This window comes from Echiichthys vipera (genome assembly GCF_963691815.1).
Source record: "Echiichthys vipera genome assembly, chromosome: 8".
NCBI classification, from domain to species: Eukaryota; Metazoa; Chordata; class Actinopteri; order Perciformes; family Trachinidae; genus Echiichthys; species Echiichthys vipera.
Window position 1 is genome coordinate 21,084,899 of NC_139833.1, and position 19,165 is coordinate 21,104,063.

The 19,165-nt window shown below is 40.6% G+C and overlaps 1 protein-coding gene across 1 annotated transcript in view; it reads left to right on the forward strand.

Moving 5' to 3' along the window:
* LOC310950197 (collagen alpha-1(XIV) chain-like) overlaps positions 1-19,165 on the forward strand; it is a 135,133-nt gene that overhangs the window by 45,391 nt on the left and 70,577 nt on the right. The window contains exons 16-23 of the mRNA XM_083917875.1: positions 463-602; positions 2,843-2,975; positions 3,796-3,831; positions 6,382-6,524; positions 8,784-8,916; positions 9,736-9,858; positions 13,367-13,516; positions 18,896-19,012. Of these exons, the coding sequence (XP_083774001.1) occupies positions 463-602; positions 2,843-2,975; positions 3,796-3,831; positions 6,382-6,524; positions 8,784-8,916; positions 9,736-9,858; positions 13,367-13,516; positions 18,896-19,012 (975 nt within the window). The remainder of the gene's footprint in view (positions 1-462; positions 603-2,842; positions 2,976-3,795; positions 3,832-6,381; positions 6,525-8,783; positions 8,917-9,735; positions 9,859-13,366; positions 13,517-18,895; positions 19,013-19,165) is intronic.

Here is a 19,165-nt window from a genome sequence, read left to right on the forward strand (position 1 = left end):
AATAGCCCAGTCGCATTAAAAGGTCATTTTGCTGTCCTTTACTATTCCGTCACGCTAACAGATATTGATTTGTAGAAATATCCCTTTGGGCAAGAAGCAGTTGATCTCCAGTGCCGAGTCAGCTCAAAGAAATGCATTTCTGGCAAGCAACTTTTAAACTACTCACACTTTATGGGGTCGTGTTGATTTTACTTTTATTTCCTGGCAAACTCAATAGAACAGTTTTAAGAAAGAGAGCGTCATGAGCTAACACACATGTTGAGTGGAGGCTCTTTCTATTGCCCAGTGATGCGGAGCTGCATAGTGGGAGGCATCATTAGAAAAAACTAATGCAGAACACTGTGGAAATATTACAGAAACATGTGGGAATAACCAGACAATTAAGGACAAACAGAAAGAAAAATAGAACAATAAAATGATTTAAAATAATAAGTGAACTCTCTCTCTCTCTGTACCTCTCAGCTCCAGTTCCTGGTCCTTTGGATCTGCGCTCCAATGATGTCGGCACAAACAGCTTCCAGGTCATCTGGGATCACTCAGCCAATGATATCGTCCTATACAGACTGTCCTGGGCGCCGTTCGCAGGTGGCGACACAAAGGAGGTCAGTACCAATAAAATACGCTCTGAAGGTGTTTGTTTTAGACACAGTTTTCTGGAAGATTTCTTTTCACCCACAAGAAGTGAAATGTGACAGATCATATTGACAAGGTACACTGAAGGCATGAAGCTTTTAGTCTGAGTCCTTGCTACAGTCATACAGACATCCGCTGGACTTTGATCGGGCAGATACGTCGACCACAACCATTTCTCTAATATGGGGCGCGATTAAGATCAAGACTGACGGAGGAGCGTCACGTTAGAATGTAGTTACTAAATGTAACTGGCATATTGCGTCCAGCTCAACTAACCAGGCATTTTAGTATTCTGATTAACTGAAAATTCAGAAAGCTTTGGACCAGACCACCATTTTTTTCCTGCTTGAAGCACAGCCTCAACTTGCATTTGCGGCTCAGTGCTGCACCATTCTTTTGATTGTCAAGCATTAAGCTGATGATAGATATTACACCGATTTATAATTTAGCATAAAAAGATAAAAGATAACTTACATGGATTCAGATTTTTTCATTTAGCCGGGGTTTCAACGTATTATCTCTATTGGCTGCACACAATATATGCACAGATAAAGGGGAGCCTGTACTCTATTGCATAGAAGCTAAACTGCACTATTGACTGAGTATAAATAAAGCCTGAATAAATCTAGAAATTAATGGCTTGGGTGTTTTATTACCATGATCTGGGGTTTAGAGACAGCTGGGCAGCGGCGATAGAGCCCTCAGGTCTGTGCGTGTGTGTGTGTATGTGTGTGTGTGTGTGTGTGTTGTGTGAGCATGTCTGTGTGTTTGTGTGTTTTGCTGAGAGTCATCAGAGCTGAAAATAACACTCTGGGGAGTTGAAGAGGTGGGCTGGTAATTCAGCCTGCACAGAGCAAGAGATACATGCAGCTTTTCTCCGTCTCTCATCCACACACAGACACACACACACACACACACACACACACACACACACACACACACACACACACACACACACACACACACACACACACACACACACACACACACACACACACACATTGACTACTCTGTATTGTTTGTATGTGAGAGTTTTTACATAATACAGTCAAACAATCATCAGTCAGGCTGTTTTGTTTGGATTCATTGGTGTCTCTTATTTTGTAAGCAGATTTTGTGTCTTTTTGTACCGTTTGTTAATCAGAAAAATATATTTTTGACTCCACTCTTTAATCAGGCAAATACCAGAGGGCTGTGTTGTATGTACGTTAATAAGGAACTATATCTTTTTAAATGCAAAGAAATGTGCAAAAAAATGCGAAAGGATGAATCACTAGAGATGTATTTCCTCCAGGGAGCGTACAAATGGCCGTCATTAGCATGTAACTGAGCCTCACAGGGCTCTGTAAAGAAAAATAATATTGTTATTGAGTCATCCATGGTAAATTCCAATTTCGATGTTGCTCTCAATGGAGGTACGCTGTACTCTTGATGACCTCTTCGTGTTTACCTTTGGGTCTGACTTATTTCTGTGTTAGACAAATAGTCGAGGTCGTTTAGACTCCTGCAGCAGGAGTCGACCCAACTGGCTGCTGTTGTGTTCAGGGGAAATATCTCATATTGTGATGATACTCATCTCTCCTAACATGGGCTTATTCAAATGTTGTTTTTGTTTAACATAAAGAAAGTACATTTAGATGAGGATTAAATGGTTTTCTACAATGTGTCAATTATTTAACACAGTATTACAAAATGCATGCAAAGTATAACAGTCATGCACCAACACTTCCTGCTGTTTTTTACTGCTGAAATAAAACAGGCACTAAGGCGCTTTGTTATTTTATGTTTTTAGCAGCATTCTCTACCAAAACTCAGTGGCGACCTTGGTTTTGAAAGTCTGGTGTTGTACTTAGAGTATAAATAATCTTGTCAGACAGTTGGTTAATGCCCAAACTTTAATCACATCTTGAGGGTAAGTTAGGAAACTCATCCTATTTATTTTCTTCGAGCAAGTATAGAAGCAACAATTAAAAGTACAAAACACAAGAGGGTGACCGAAATGTTCACAGACTTTGTTTCACTAATAAAACTGAGATTTAAAAAGTGTGTCATGAAGATCAGCTGACAACAGGTTATAAAACAGCAGCAGGAATTAAAAATATCAGCCAACTTTTTTGAGATGTTGTTTTCTTTTTTGGAAAGAAGAAATTGTTGGAAGTCAACTGTAATATAAGACTCAGAATTGTGTGTGTGTGCTTCGATTCTGTAGGTGGTCCTGGATGGAAATGATAACAGATACATCCTGAACGGTCTGAGTCCGTCCACTGAGTACGAAGTTATGTTGACGGCTATATTCAAAGATGAATCTGAGAGTGACACCGTCTCTGTTATAGAGACTACATGTAAGTGACATTACAGTGTTTCATTGACAACATGTATGGCGGTTGCTAACTCTTTATATAATCAAGACAAAACTTTATCTTATCAATACATTACTTAATCTCTATCCATCTTCAACCGCTTGTCCCTATTGGGGTCTGGGGGGGGGGGGGGGGGGGGGGGGGGGGCTGGAGCCGATCCCAGCTGACATCGGGTGTGAGGCGGGGTACACCCTGGACAGGACGCCAGTCTATCACAGCGAACATAGAGACAAACAATTTTAGAGTCATCAATTAACCTAACAAGTGCATGTATTTGGACTGTGGGAGGAAGCCGGGGAACCCGGAGAAAACCCACGCAGACACGGGGAGAACATGCAAACTACACACAGAAGGGCCCCAGCCGCGATTCGACCGGGAACCCTCTTGCTGTGAGGCGAAAGTGCTAACCACCAAACCATCGTGCCGCCCTGTAACTTAGTCTAATCAATAAAAAAAAAAAAAAAAGTCTAAATCTAAAAATGCTTCTTGAGATAAAGAGATGAGTGTTGGTTGCGCTGATGTTTAAATTAGCCTGTGACATTTCTGACCCTCTTCTCCGAAGTGCTACTGTCTGCCCAAAAATAATCCGTTCGAATCACATCTGCTCATTAGGATCCTAAAATGAGCATTTCTGAGTTTGCCAGAGCCCTGTGGGAGCCCATCTGCATTGATTTCTTTGTCAATGCAGCTCATCTCAGAAGAAGAAAATCTATTTGTCATGTATTTCTGTCTAATTAATGTATTTATTGATACAGAGAGTTTCATTCCAATTATCTGATTTATGCTCTCTGTATTTTCCCAGTGGCCAAGACAACAACGATTGCTACAACAACAACAGGTAGGGGTCTAAATAGCTTTTGTGTTAAATTCTCCAATGTCAGGAGTGAAAATTTCAAACAAAAATGGTCTAACACTGACTGAGAACATGTAAAACATGTCATGTGGCATTAAAATTGTGCCGTGAAATGGACAAATAGTATATTTCTATAACGTTGAAACCTTAAGTGTTGCTTTAAGCTACTGTGCTTGCATGTGTCCTGTGGGCACACTGTCTTTGAAAAACTCACAGAGAGGCCGGCCGCATTTGCAGCATGAAGCCAAGGCATCTGTCTAGAAAATCTTCTGCCATTGAAATATGACAGGCTCTGCTGGTTTCCAGGTCAGCCGATGTTGCCAGAGTGCAACCACAGTTTTAAGTTACTGTAGTAGAGTTTTGGTCTCTGCTGCTCTTTTATTCAGGAAGCAAAACCAGAAAATCTCAGAGCTTTAAAAGCTCCACACTGTCTGTTCTGACTAAGGCTGACAAGTACAAAACTGAAACATTCTCAGGCACGAGTCACCTTATGGAAAAACTTTGGAAGATCCTTTGTTTTGTTATAAGTATGTTTACCAAGTCGGCTGCACCCAGAGTATATAGTTCAAACTTCATTATGTCAGAGCCATCTGGATTGTGTTTGGTATGAGGAACAACAACGAATGGAGACAGAACAGTTTCTCTAGTCACGGCTTTAAAAACTTTAACAAGCATCTTCTTTTTATTTTATTTTCCAGCTCACAATCCTAGAAACTCCAAGTGCTCCTGTGAAAATCACAACTCAAAGTGACCTGGTCTACACATTCATGGATATTTTTAAGATTTTCTCCTTCCAATTAAAGAAAATATCCATGCTAGAATAAAAAACGACTTCAAATTATCATCAAATACCGGAGAAGATTCTGAGCTTGCTCAGTGAGCTTATTTTTCTTAGGTGGGATTAACAACTAAAAAAACAATAGGAAATAATTATTTCATTATTTAGACACATTTATATAACATCTTTCTGATACATGGCCGAAGGTGCTACAGCGAAACGGAAATAGGACTCGTGTGGACAGATGACAATGTGGAGTGTACTGCTTACCAGTTGCCATTGTTGTTGTTTCTGGCACAAGCTCATTACATAATGCCCCAATGGGCATGTGCAAATGGAGGAGATTATTACCCAAACGCTCCGGATACACTAACTAAATTTTCCAAAATTTGCAGATTAAGACATTTTAAAAAATCTCCATTCTAGTGACCTGGGACGAGACGCCAAAGCATAAAGGAAAATATAGATTTTCAAAAATATCCTTATATGTGTAGACACGACCTAAAGCTGCACTATGCATGAAACCCTCACTGATATCCATCCACCCAGTACGGCATAAAACATGTCTACTCAGTTTAAAGCTGCTATCAAGACTGATGAAACGGCACAATAATATAAAAATCGCAATTAGGATTCCAGCTTCCCACAATTATGTAAACATGAACCACTGTGATACTGACATTTAAAAAAAAAAATGCTCCATATTAAATTTAAGCGCTTCTTAAACTAACAGCCAGCCACCAGGGGGCGATCCAGACGTTTTGGCTTCACTTTTGAGGCCCTGTCAAGCCGCGGTGTGCAGCCTGCAGCGGCAGCCTGTGAAAAACTTTCCTGAACGTTGCGGCTGCAGTCCAGAGTAGGAGAGTAATATAAAACTTAGAGCAGACAGGCAAAGCATAAATCAAATGTCTGGAGCAGAGCTAGTCCCTTGTGGGTACCATTTTATTTATATTTAGCTTCCAGCAGATGCTCTGTGAATAAGGACCTTGTTCTTGTTGTGGAAACCTGTTGAGTTTTACTGAAAGCAGGCTTATGTGAAAGGAGCATCTACAAGATCACAAGTCTGATCAAGAGAGGCAGCAAGAATAAAGACATCCAGTATTTATACACTTCTTGAACAAAAGGAGGTGATAAAAGGTGTCAGACCGTTTACTGTTTCAGTCGGACAGCTCCTGTCTGACTTTGCCCTTTCATCATTTCTGTTCATGAACTCTTACTCTCCTGACTGCAGTGTGTGTTCCACACTCAGCCGGCCATTAACAACAGCTAAAACCTGAATGCTTAAAGGACGGGGTTAGTCAGGGACATGAAAGGTTAACTCAGAGACATTTCATTACAATTCGGATGTTTGTACATTAGCAGAAATGTAACACAACGTGTAAATGAAGGCAGTTGTCTTTTCATTTAAATGTGCAATAAAAAAAATTCTGTTCCTAAAATCAGTCGTGATAAATAATTATAATTTTGGCCACAGTCGTGCAGCTCTAACTCCAAATAGTGTTCCTGAGACAAAATGCTCCACATGGGCCGAATTATATTGTCCAGCATGCCACAGCAGTCTGATTGGCACATTGGCAGTAGCTGTTATGATTCTCTTTTAGCAAACTTAGACATTTTCACTGACATTTGTCTAACCCATAGTTAACTGAACCGCAGTGAGCGTGGAGAAAACATAACCAGATCTTTTGCAAAGTTTTGATGTATAAATCCTACAGTGACTCAGTACATTAACGGTTGTCTTTGATGCGGTGTTGCAGCGGCTCGTCTGGCTGTGAGGAACCTTCTGCTGAGTGACGAGACCACCCAGAGCTTAGAGGCATCATGGGAGCTGGAAGATCCTCATGTGCAAAGCTACAGGGTCTCCTACGCTGGCCTCAGGGGCGTCCACGAAGAGGAGTCTGTGAGTTGATCTTGTTGTGAGCTGTAAAAATCAATTATTCGCAAAAAATTAAGAAGCTCTAGAGGTTAAAGGGGCATTTGCCGTAGTGCAGTGTGTGGTTCCAAAGTCCCCCTCCTTATGTCCCTCTGCCAAGTGGGCGCTGTAACTCTCTCACAGCTAAACACACAGACACACACCGATTCCCTGGCGAGTTGTGAACACTGATTATATGGAATAGACAACACTGGAGTTGTTTCAAGAGGAAGACCTTTGTTATTTCACACCTCCACCCAACTGGACGGCACTGCAGCACTCAGTGTCGGGTCATCTGCTCCAATCAAAAAACTGATTACACTTTTAGTCCCGGTCCACTCACCTCTCCTTGCTGATTCCTCTGTCTGTGGTGAGAGCCCTCAAGCTCAGTGCCATGTACTGACCCTGATGCACGCACACACACACACACACACACAAACACACACACACACACACACACACACACACACACACACACACACACACACTTTCTCTCTCTCTCTCTCTCTGTTTCCCCTCCCTCCTGTCTTCTCTCTCTCCTCTCCCTCTCTTTCCTCCCCCTGTTTTAATTTCCCAACGTGGTGTCAGCGCCGTAGAAGATGGAGGAGCCAGACCGAGCCAGAAGACATTCCATTATCTTTTCAGCAGCCATTTACCTCACTGGGAGCAGAGATGGAGGGCAGCAGAGAAAAAAAGAGCAAAAGAAACAAAAGGGAGGTGGGAAAAGAAACAATAACTAAAGAAAATGGGAGAAGGCTTAAAGCTGTCCGCCAGCTGATAGATAAGGGTCGTTTCAGGTCGGCCTCTTTCTCAAAGTTTGGATGTGTGTGAGAGACAGATAGAGGGCAAAAGACAAAGGGTGGACAATGTGTTTATGTCTTTATTTACGTATTTCAAAATGTGTGTGTGTGTGTGTCTTCCTGCTTTCACACTGGCAGGTGTTTCAGCACCGCAGTCAGAGTGGACAGCTCCTCTCATCACATTTGTTGTCACAGTCATACACACATTTCTCTCTCTCTGACACACACACACACACACTCACACACACACACACACACACACACACACACTCACACACACACACACACACACACACACACACACACACACACACACACACACACACACACACACACACACACACACACACACACACACACACACACACACACACACACACACCCCTCTGCTGTTGTTTAGGTAAAAGTCTTGTTTTGTTCACCCCAAAATCAAAAATACATATTTCCCTTTTACCTGTAGTGTTATTTTTCAATCTAGACTGCTTTGGTGTGAGAGCCTAGCTAACGGAGGACGCACTACTGATCAATAACCAGTGTATCACAATAAATGATAGTTAGCACGCTTCCAGTTTGGAGAAGTAGACAGCACAGACACAGAGGCTAAGCAATGTAGTGCTGTCGGACAGTGCTTTCCTCCAGTTTCCACAGAAGGTTTCCCTTCTTCAGCTGTTCATTCTGATTTTAGGGTTAACTGTCCCTTAAAGAACAAACAGATGAACTTTAGAAACCTTGTGTTCATATCAAATAATGTTCTGGTTTACAAAAGAGAGTTCATAAAATAAGAAGCATTTTTCACAGTCTTTATCAGCAGATTGTTTGTACAATTGTCACAAAACCGTAGGTGTTGAATGAATGAACTGTACTGTGCTCAACTTTAAATCCAACATGGACAATACAGCACTGTAACATTTTTTTGACAAAGAAGTACCTTACTTTTACAAAATAATACTTTAAGAACTTAAACAAAAGAACAAACTTCAACACTAAATTAAAACACAGCAGTAATGGATTTTTACTCAGCTCTATCTGCCTCACTGTTGGCCTCAACTGACTTTATTGACTAAACTGAAGTGAGCAGAATTCTTTAACAGTTGTGGTTCAAATCCCTAAAGACATACGGAGCATTCGCTTTCTGTTTCACCTAATCAAGCCTGGCCGTAATCTTTGCCTCCAAATGTTGCTATAAGCCAGCAGAAAAGAGCTGTGGTTTGCTATGTGTGTGTGTGTGTGTGTACATGTATGTGTATGTGTGTGTGAGTGTGTGATTTGGATTTGTATGCCCCCTGTGTTTGGCTTTTTGAAAGTTAGTCCCAAGTGAGCTGAACTCATCATTGCTCCTTGTATTACAACTTTAAATGTGTGTGTGTGTGTGTGTGTGTGTGTGTGTGTGTGTGTGTGTGTGTGTGTGTGTGTGTGTGTGTGTGTGTGTGTGTGTGCGTGTGTGCAGGTGTTAATTCCTAGTGGTCAGAGGAGAGCAGTGCTTCAACCTTTACTGTCAGACACCCAGTACAAAGTGACAGTCACTCCCGTGTACGCAGACGGACAAGATGGCATCAGTGTCTCGGCTGTGGGTGCCACATGTAAGCTTTACACACACACACACACACACACACACCTCACTGAATTATTATTAACCACCGGGGTCAACCCTTTGTTTCTGCTGCTCCCAGTTTAGGAGAACACATCTGACATTCTGAAAAGCTAATGAAAATGAATTTGTATTGTTCATTTGCATTAATTTCATGTTCATTTACACTCCTGAAGGAGAATGTGAATTAAAACGCCGACAAACACTGATGCATTCTTAATTGTCTTAATGAAGGCCGTTCATAATTACAGCAGCTCTGTTCATTATTACCACAATTAAATTATTTTGCTCAGCGCTAATTGATTTTTTTCTTTATAACCTCTTACGAGCAGAAGTGATTGTCTTCTCGTTGTACAGCCGATTGAAATGTCAGATGGAATATGCCATCTTATTAGTTATACAGATGAGGGTACTATTAGCTCGCCGTATTGCAGATGATGAAAATCTCTTCTTGTACAGTCGCACAATAAATCAGAATTCAGGCACACCTAATGTGCAGTCAGATATGAATGTATCTCTCTAAATCAGCTCTGTAGGAATCTAATACTCAAATTCAGCCAATCCCGTCACTAACCCAATGTTACCATGATTTATACTTCACTGTTTGGCGAAAGGGGTATCATTAAACCATTTATCAACAAACTATATACAGTCACGCATTGAGAACACCAAGGAACAGAAGTCATAAACCATATTCAAGGGGAATTTCTGTATTTTTCAACCTGGACCATGTTTTTTGCAACCAATGCATTTTGGTGAACGTAATTTTTGTTTGTCAAATTCTGATAAGTGATTGTTTGTGTTGTTGCAGTGTCCCTGGTGTCTCCTGGAAACCTCCGTGTGTCAGAGGAGTGGTACAGCCGCTTCAGGGTCACTTGGGACCCTCCCCAGTCTCCTACAGAGGGTTACAGGATTGTCTACCAGCCCATCTATGGTACATACACTGTGGTTTCCTCCGGACAATGTCAGAAGAATCAGAAGTTTCTCTTTCACACATGAAGCACACAACAGGAGATTGCCCGTGTCAGATGTGTTCTCACCTGCAGGAGGCAGGACACGACACGGATTACACCGTGGACATGTAGCCGGTTCATAATTTGATCATAAGCAACCAAGTCTCTTGGCGTTTCTTGAATCTGTCTGATGATTGTGGCATTGGTCTTTGCTGATAGAAGTCCCTGAATCTCATCGTCTCACCAGTTAGACATTTTTGTTTGTGTCTTTGTGTCAATCACCCTTCTTCTTCAATCTCGGAGGAGGGAGTCATTTTTTTATGTAATGGGAACGGATTTTTAGAGGGTAGAGACTGTCACAGGAAGTCAGTCTCTAGCAGAGTCAAGTGCAGGCACTCCCGTGTCTCGAGTGGAAAACACACCGACTCTGGGAGTCAAGTGCAGGCAGCCAGCATTTAGATGACCCTCACAGCCCAAATCCTCCCAGTGCTCCAGATTAGCATCTATTGTATGTGCCATCAATAGTAGGCTATATTGCAAGTCATGTTGCAAGTGCGGCTATTTAATTAGCATAACAGAGCTAACAAATTGTGTTCCTAAACCATCTGCTTGTATAGTTGATCAAAGAGCAAGCCATCTTGTCACCTATGGTAACACCGCCACACGAATGACAGCAGTCCAGGTCAAGATGACGGAGTTAGAATGCTCATCCTGACAACTAGCCTCCGAGGAGAAGTGAGGGCCAGCAGCTAGCTGTCACTCAACCCCTAATTATTTAAAAACTTTATACTCCAATAAAATAAAAACTAGCCTGGTACAAAAAAATTCATCCCCCTCAGTGTTGTCATGGAGATATGACCTAAACATACAGACTAGACCAGAATGTTTTTTTTGTACAAGGCCTTAAATAGGTTTAATTATGCTGTGAAAGCGGCCTGTTTAACATGGGGTTTATGAAAAACTGCTCTGTTATGAAACCTGCCCCTAGTGGCCACTTGGCAAACTGCAATTTTTGGCACTTGGATCAACCAGGAAGTCGTTGTTGAGGGGGCCTCTAACTTGGCAAAGTGCACTGGAATGCCTGGCAAAAGGGGAGCCATCTACTGGGGAATTTGGGGGAGATCGACCTACCCCCAATTCGCTATTAGGAGGTTCACTTTGTCAGAAAGGTAAGATTAGCTTTAAGTGATTCATCAGATTAAATTAATTAGTTCAACAGGGCAGGCTAATGCGACAAGGCCATAAAATAATAATGAAACAATGTATAACACGTGAAAAATAGCAAAAGGACATTGTCCTAGAGTTCATGGTATTGGAATACTTAGTCTCACATGTAAGATTACACTTATTCTAATGTATGTTTTTAGTATAAGGACTTTGTGGACTGTGTTGGGAAAATATAACGTTGGCACAGTACCGGCCCTGAGTAATTTGGTGCAATAGGCAAGATTTTAGTCGGCGCCCCCTTATATCACAGCAGTCAATTTCACAATCAACGTTCATACACTCACACAGAAACTGCATGTGTGTATTCAAGATTTTATTTCTTTGAGTAAAAAATATCCCACCAAATACAAACTAAAGAAATAAACAAGTGATAAATTAAAAATACAAAATAAATAAGGCAAACATATTAAGCTAAACAGTGCACATGTAAACAAGTGACATAATATGAATTAAGAATACAATATGAATATGGTATTGCACAAAATAAATAATGAAACCAGTGCAGATATGACAACACACACTATTGCAAAAAGTAAAGAAAAATGAGAGACCTCTTGATAAACCGCTATTTACATGATACATGAGAGAACATCACGCCATCTTTTTCTCTCAGCCTCAGCCAGTGCCATCTCTTGCCTATCTATTGTTAACCCCTTTGCAAAACGGACCTCCAACTCCTTCCATGTTGCCATGTGGGTATTATGCTCCTGGCTATCCTCATGAGCTTTCAGCAACTGGCTTGCATTTTTCCAGTCCTTCAGTCCTTTTTTGTAAAGTTTGTAATCTTTTGTAGAGATCATTTTGCAGCAAAAGCAGTGCAAGCTATCACTCTTTTTGGAATACATCAGCCAGCTTCTTTTGATTGTTTCCCCATTTACTAAGACTCTTTTAAAAAAGTCATGTTGACACCTTATCTCATCTTTTTTTTCCGGAAATGTGTAACTGTTTTTGTTTGAAATGGTCCTCTGTGTACTAACTCTTTTCTTACTTTATCTGTAAGAAGAGCTGGCCAGTCAGCAGGGTCTGTTGGTGCAGCCTTCAGTCCTGATGCTGTGTCACTGGGGGTGGTACTGAAATACTTTAAAAGTGCGTCTGAAGAGAGAAGAAAAGAAATGTGACCGCTGGATGTTACATTTTAATAACAAATGGTGTGCTATAAGACTAAAATGAAAATACGATGAGATTCATTAAACTTTATTGTCATTGCAATACAATTCAGTCTAACCAGAGAGCAAAAAGCAGTAATGTGCAGTGGAATCAATATGTATATTTCGTCTATGAATGATATGGGAAAGCTAAGGTGTGGAGTATTAACAGTAATACACTTTAACTGCACTTAAACACTGATGTAAACTTTAACATTAACAAAGGCTTACAGCTACACTTTTACAGAGGGGGTGGAAAACTAAAAGCATTTTAGCTGACATACAAGCTTTAGACACCTGTAAAATAACACCTGAACAGGTAAACGTTAACTTTTCAAACGTCCCTGATGAATTTAAGGTGGAGTAACATTAACACATGTCGACTCAGCTATTTATTGATTAGTAAACGATGCTGCTATCGTCCGAAGTAAGCTAGCAAGCTAACACTCTGCTCCAACAACAGTAACTACGACCATTAAACTATTTATTTCATTTACATTTACGTCATCACATTGACGTTACTGTACCTCTATCTTTTCCCCGTTTTTTCCCTCTTCTTTCCTTCTTTTCCTTCCCTGGGCGCCCGAGGGTTTCAGTCTTTTAGACATAATTCCGCTACGGTGTCATTATCTTCTTCTTCGTCTCGGGGTCACGGTCCGGTCAGATCCAGGCAACTGGCCTTTCGACCCGCCCCCCTCACGGAGGGCAGGTACAGTGCAGAGAGCCGGGAACCAGAAAAAAAGGCCTCTTCATTATTTAATAGTATTCACTATTAAGTTGTGTTTCTGTGGGCTTATATAATATTTCGTAATGGCGCTGGTAAAAATAAGAATTTATATACATATATACTAGTTTTTTTTTTCTCCGCCCGTTTGCGGCGCCCCCCGCGGATGATGGCCCCCCTAGCATTTGCCTATACTGCCTATGCCCAGGGCCGGCTCTGCGTTGGCACGATGTGCAGGACAGAGCCCACCAAGTTTCAATTCTAGATGGGACTCCAATGCTTTGCAAGTTTCAAATCTATTTAAAAAAAAAAAAAATTCCTAATAACTGAATTTCTTAAATGCAATAACTCTTCTCATGTTGTGTCCCCCTGTCTGTGCTCATTCTTTCTCAGTTCCAGGACCAGTTTTGGAGAAAACGGTGGGTGAAGATGTGAACTCTATGCTGCTTCTGAATCTACTGAGTGGTACGGAGTACAGTGTCCAAGTGACCGCTTCCTACACTGCGGGACAAAGTGAACCACTGCTGGTCAATGCCAAGACACGTAAGCATCCTCCTTATCATACATCTGCACAGACAGCTCACTGATGTTGTTTTTCAATAGCATGTGGTTAAAACTTTACAATCATTGTTTATTTATACAGTCGATGGTATCGAATGTACTGAAGCTATTAAAAAAAAAAAAAACTACAATCAGATTTTAAACCCAAGGCCGCGCAGATGAAACAACACGGCAGAAAATTAACTGTGAGGCTACATTAGAGAAAAAAAAGAAATACGACTAAAAGCAATAATAACAACATAAAAAATGTGGAGGCTTACAAGGAAAACATTTAAGAGTTGTTAATAAAAAGAATAAATACTATTATCCTATTTATCTTAAACGGAACCAAAAGCCACACAAGCCCCCACTCTGTCATAAACCGGGCTCTAGGTCATGACAAAACCAGAAAGAGACAAGAAATGCCAATAATGAATAATGAATGAATACAAATATGAGGTGTGGAAGTCAGTAAGATCAGTAGTGTGCATCTGGGTGTGTGTGTAAAATGTATGTAGGGTGTTGTGATGAAAAAATAAACAGCAAAAAAAGCAGCAACAGTGCCATATCTAAAGCATTTCTTTGCTAATTATGACAACATTTCACAAAAATGTCTAATAGGATAAAATGATGGAGTGATGGATGACAAGTTATATCCAAAAGGTCAAAGGTCAACTTCACTGTGCCATTATAATGTTTCTGTGCGTTATTCAACGACACAGAGAGGAAACATTTGGTTGGATACTGAATTGGTGACACTGATCTTGAAACTGTGGTGATTGTTTAGATTTTCTGTGCTGCCGGGCTGAAGATGTGTGAAGCATTCACATTTCACCAAAAAATATACTTACAGTAAAACCTTTTATTAAACCGCTTTAAAATAAGTGCAACTTGACAGGTTGGCTGAGACATACAACTGCCATGCCGGTATTTCTAGATATTTTTTGCAGTGATAACAAAGAGAAAACAAGTATAAAGTATTGTCTTTGTATCAACGTTTAAAATTCCGGTATCGTGACTCTTACCACTCACACCTGGTTGTAAAATTAGGTACTGACTGGTGGATATGATATTTGACTATGGAATTAAACCCTTCATGTTTTCCTTCGTAGAAATGAAACTGACATTGTGTTGGCCTGAGGGTAAACAGAAGAGGCTCTCTCTCTGCTGTTGAGGTTAATAACAAAAGTGAGGTTTATGAAAGTGACATTTTTAATGTAATTTTAAATTGAGCTTTCACTGATGATAACCAGATTTACTTTAGGAAAGTCATACTAAATGAGCCCCAATGGGGACGTCAACATTAAAGTTTTCCATCTAAAATAAGAAGGAGGCAGCAGCAGCAGCAGCAGGACACCAAACTAGTTTAAGGAAAGTGGAAAAGGTACAACATGCATATTAACTGCCTGCTGATAATTTCCATTGAGACTTTAGCAAACAGACAGATAGACAGAAGGATATTAATATTTCCCAATGAGAACAATCCTTTTTGCATAAAGATTTGGTATCAGTAAGATCTAATGCAGGCTTTAACAACCCTCACGTCTAAAACAAATATACTGTCAGAGCAGGGTTTTTTTTCAGTATTTTGAGTACAGTCCCTTTAATGTAATTGCAAAATGTTGAGAAATAAAATGTAAGGACTTATTATAGAAGGATTAGTCACTTTACATATTGTCAGCAATTCATCTTTAATTAATGTGTGCTGCAGTGATGAACCATCCGTCATCTGTTCTTTAATCATCCACCTGAAGGATGAGTGAGAGCTCCCTCACGCCCCTCTGTCTCTGTAAAGTTCTCATAATGAAAGATGCTTTCATAAGAAGAACAAAATGAAATAGGAAGCATTAACATAATAACATGTATATAGCTTATACACATATATCCACATTCCACATTTAAACGTATGGCTCTGTCCCTTTGTGGCACATAAAGTTGGTGTCTCCATGTCCTCACCAGATTTAAAGGACTTTCTTTCTTTCAAACTTCAATAATATACTCTATATGTATAATAACCTTATTTACAGTTTTGCATTTTCAGACATTGTCCCCTCACACACACTTTTCTATTCCTATTTGTGCATATTATTATTCTTTACCAGACACAAGTAATTCACAGTGCACCGATGAACTACAGGTGTGTCAGACTTTCCCATGTCCATGTTTGTACTTTCCACTGGAGGAACTGATTTATTAAGGAGGATGCATTCAGTCATTTGTCATTCTAATAAGGCAGATACAGTAACATATTTCCCTGGGTACACTGCATTCATTGCTGCCTTACCATGGGAGCCAGCTGGCATGTTTACACCAATAAATTACACATACTAGTATGTAGCATAAAAGGTAATTATTGGTGCCTCGAGGGCCGTTGAATGAAATTAAACTTTTTCCTCTAAATTAAGTTTTATGTTGTTTATATACAGTATACACACACACACACACACACACACACACACACACACACACACACACACACACACACACACACACACACACACACACACACACACACACACACACACACACACACACACACACACACACTTGAGATAAAAATTAGAGAACAAAGTATTAACACTTTATTTATTCTGAAATATTGTTATTTTTTATTGTACAGAATTTGATAAAATATCCGCTGTGGCTATACCACTGCTGTACTAGCATGTTTTTAAACATTTTCAGATCCCTCCCAGTTATTGGTGATAATTTGGCACCTGGTGACAATTTACGTATTGTTGGACACACCCTATTTATCTGGCAGCTCTCCTGGTTACTTTGCAAGATGTCAAACTGCTCTAAGGTGACTGAAACCTTGACTTCAAGTCTGGCAAACTCCACGCTTACACAAACCCTCTCTCTCTCTTATTCAAACACACATGCGCTAGCGCGCACGCACACACACACACACACACACACACACACACACACACACACACACACACACACACACACACACACACACACACACACACACACACACACACACACACAGGGTTTTATTGCAATATCTCCATTTGGTCCACCAGGGTTTATATCTGTAGTTCTCATGTTATTTTGACCTTTGGTTAATTAAAATGGCCGCATCCTCAGTTCCCTCTTCATTTTTTACTTTTTATCTTTCATTTTCTCTCACCTCCTTTCCCTAGTTTTTACGTTTTTCCTCCATGTTTAAACTGACTTTGCACGCTTCAGCTTAAACATGGCTGGCAGTATCCATCTCACCAAGATGTGTTTGGTGTTTCATTATTATAGGGTCTCAAAACAGGAACTAAATTCAAAGTTCTCCATGCAGCTTAAAACCACATTTCAACAACATTGCTGGGCAGATTATGATACACATGATACATGATTACATCCTTTAAGTCCATATTCATGTGGTGACAAGTTCCTCTGTGCATGCTAGTGTGCTTTCTACATGTGCATGAGAGTGAGTTGCGTATTTGTGGGTTGTCACATGCATTATTCACTACTAATTAAAATAAGGCACATGCCATATGGTCCCAGTATAAAATATCCATTTACTGTTGCTAGAGCCAAGTTGATTCTATATCATCAGCAAATTCTGTTAACAAGGGGGGAAGAGAGAGAGAGAGAGAGAGAGAGAGAAAGGAGAAAGAGAGCTTCAGATATTTAAATTGCTCGTGTTTTGCATTTTGCTGCATCATGCCTCATTGTTTCTCCACAAGTTAAACACCAAGCCTAACTAATGTTGTTGTTCTGTGATCTACGCAGCTCAATGTAATAGCTGAAACTACAGATCCCACCACTTTATGCGGTACACTGCTAAGAACATAAAAAGAGATGTTCAAGTGCCACTGAGTCTTTTTGACGCACCTCAAACTCGAGCTTGAATATTTTGTACTTGAGTTCTATGCGACTTTTCACACCATTATCAATCAGTCAGTCAAAGTGACACATTATAAAGTATGTACATGAAGAGTTCATATAGCCATCTGTGAACAGCCAAACTGACCAAAGTAGTTTTCTTAATGATATATATCTGCAAAATGAGTTCTGCTTCAGCTGAGAGGAGTCTGTTACTGATTGGCTGCAGGTATTATTTAACTTTAAGGGCTTTTAGTTAGGCTGCACTTTGCTGCAGACCACGGCTTGATGAGCTCAGAGTGGCCGCGACAGCTTTTCATAGATATTGCATGGCAGCTCGTCGCCGGCTGAACTTCGCTGCTGCTTGATGTGTTTTCACCGCTAGAAGCATCATTAAAGTGCAATTCCGGTGTATTTCCATTCCACGGTAATTTTTTTCGACACTGAGTGGCTCGGGGTGGAGTGCTTAACCATCAAAAACGTCTTTTTTAAACCACAAAAACTGCTCAATATAACACCAAACCTCTGCAGTAGCATGAGTCCTTTCACATAAAATGAAGCACCAACAATGTAGTTAACGAACCCGAAATTAATTAAAAAAGACTGTTTTACAATGATACAAGCCTTAGCAGCCAGCTACGTCCATATTGAGAGGAGCCCAAACAAGTCGATTACCGAATGCACTTGAGTTCAGTTCAATACTTTCCTCCTTGAACTCACAATTGAATGTAAATACCCGGAATTACAGTTTAATAAGAGGCAAAGTTTCCTTAATGAATAAAGTTTGGTGCAGGCAGTAGCCCATATGAGCCAGAGTGCTATGTCAGTGGCGTCTTCAAATAGTGAAGGACTCTGAGGCCTTCGAACATCAAACAGTGGTGACATTTACATATTTCTAACATTTTTCTCCTAGATGTGTCCACACTTGACACTTCAGTCTGACCTGCCTTACAGGAGAGTGATCGGATATATTTCTGTGTGCAAGATGCATCCAAAATGGCACTTGGTGCAAGAGAGAGCCTTCCTCTTTTCTTTATGTTTTGTTTATTTTAGACAGTGCTCTCAGCTGTGCTCCAAAACCGTTTTTTCCTCCATCTTTGCTCTCACTCGGGAGAGAAACTCCCTTCACTGTGTGGCATGAAGATGCCTCTCGATCTATGTTTGATAAATTGACCAGATTGTGCCAACATGCTGTCCAGGCTTCACTGAGATCCAAACTTAATGTGAGCCAAACCGCCTCGGCAAATGGTTCAGCTGATCGGATCACAATGTGAGCAAGAGTAGACCTTGGTCTGGCGGTTGGAGGAGCTCAGCGATGGAGGGATCTCACCAGACAAGTGACAAAAGAGACAATAAGGGAAAAGGGAATGTTTATGGTTAGAAAACGGGAAAAGGTGCCACAGTTTGTCAGAATCAATACTGTTAAATATCAGTTATAACTTACATACATTATAAACACAAGTGACCAGTGTTTCAAATGTTGCGCTTAATTTAATTAAAAAATGTGTTTGTTCTTTACATAATTTTTCTATCTGCCTGTCCCTCTATCCGCAGTGTTCCTCGGCGTCTCTGGCTTGTCGACCTACCAGGTACGCCCCAACAGCCTGTGTGTCCAATGGCAACCTCTTCTACGTGCCTCGTTATACAGAGTCTCCATACAGTCAACACTCAGTAAGTACAGTCACTGTTATGCGTAGCTGTGTGGGCCCAGAGTCCTCGTCTCTGTTCTCAAAGGCGGCAAGAAAGTGATTTTATTTCTTGATTTAGTGCTTTCATTAGTTCTGAATTTGACACCAGGCAGGCAGTTTTTAACCAGTTTTGAAT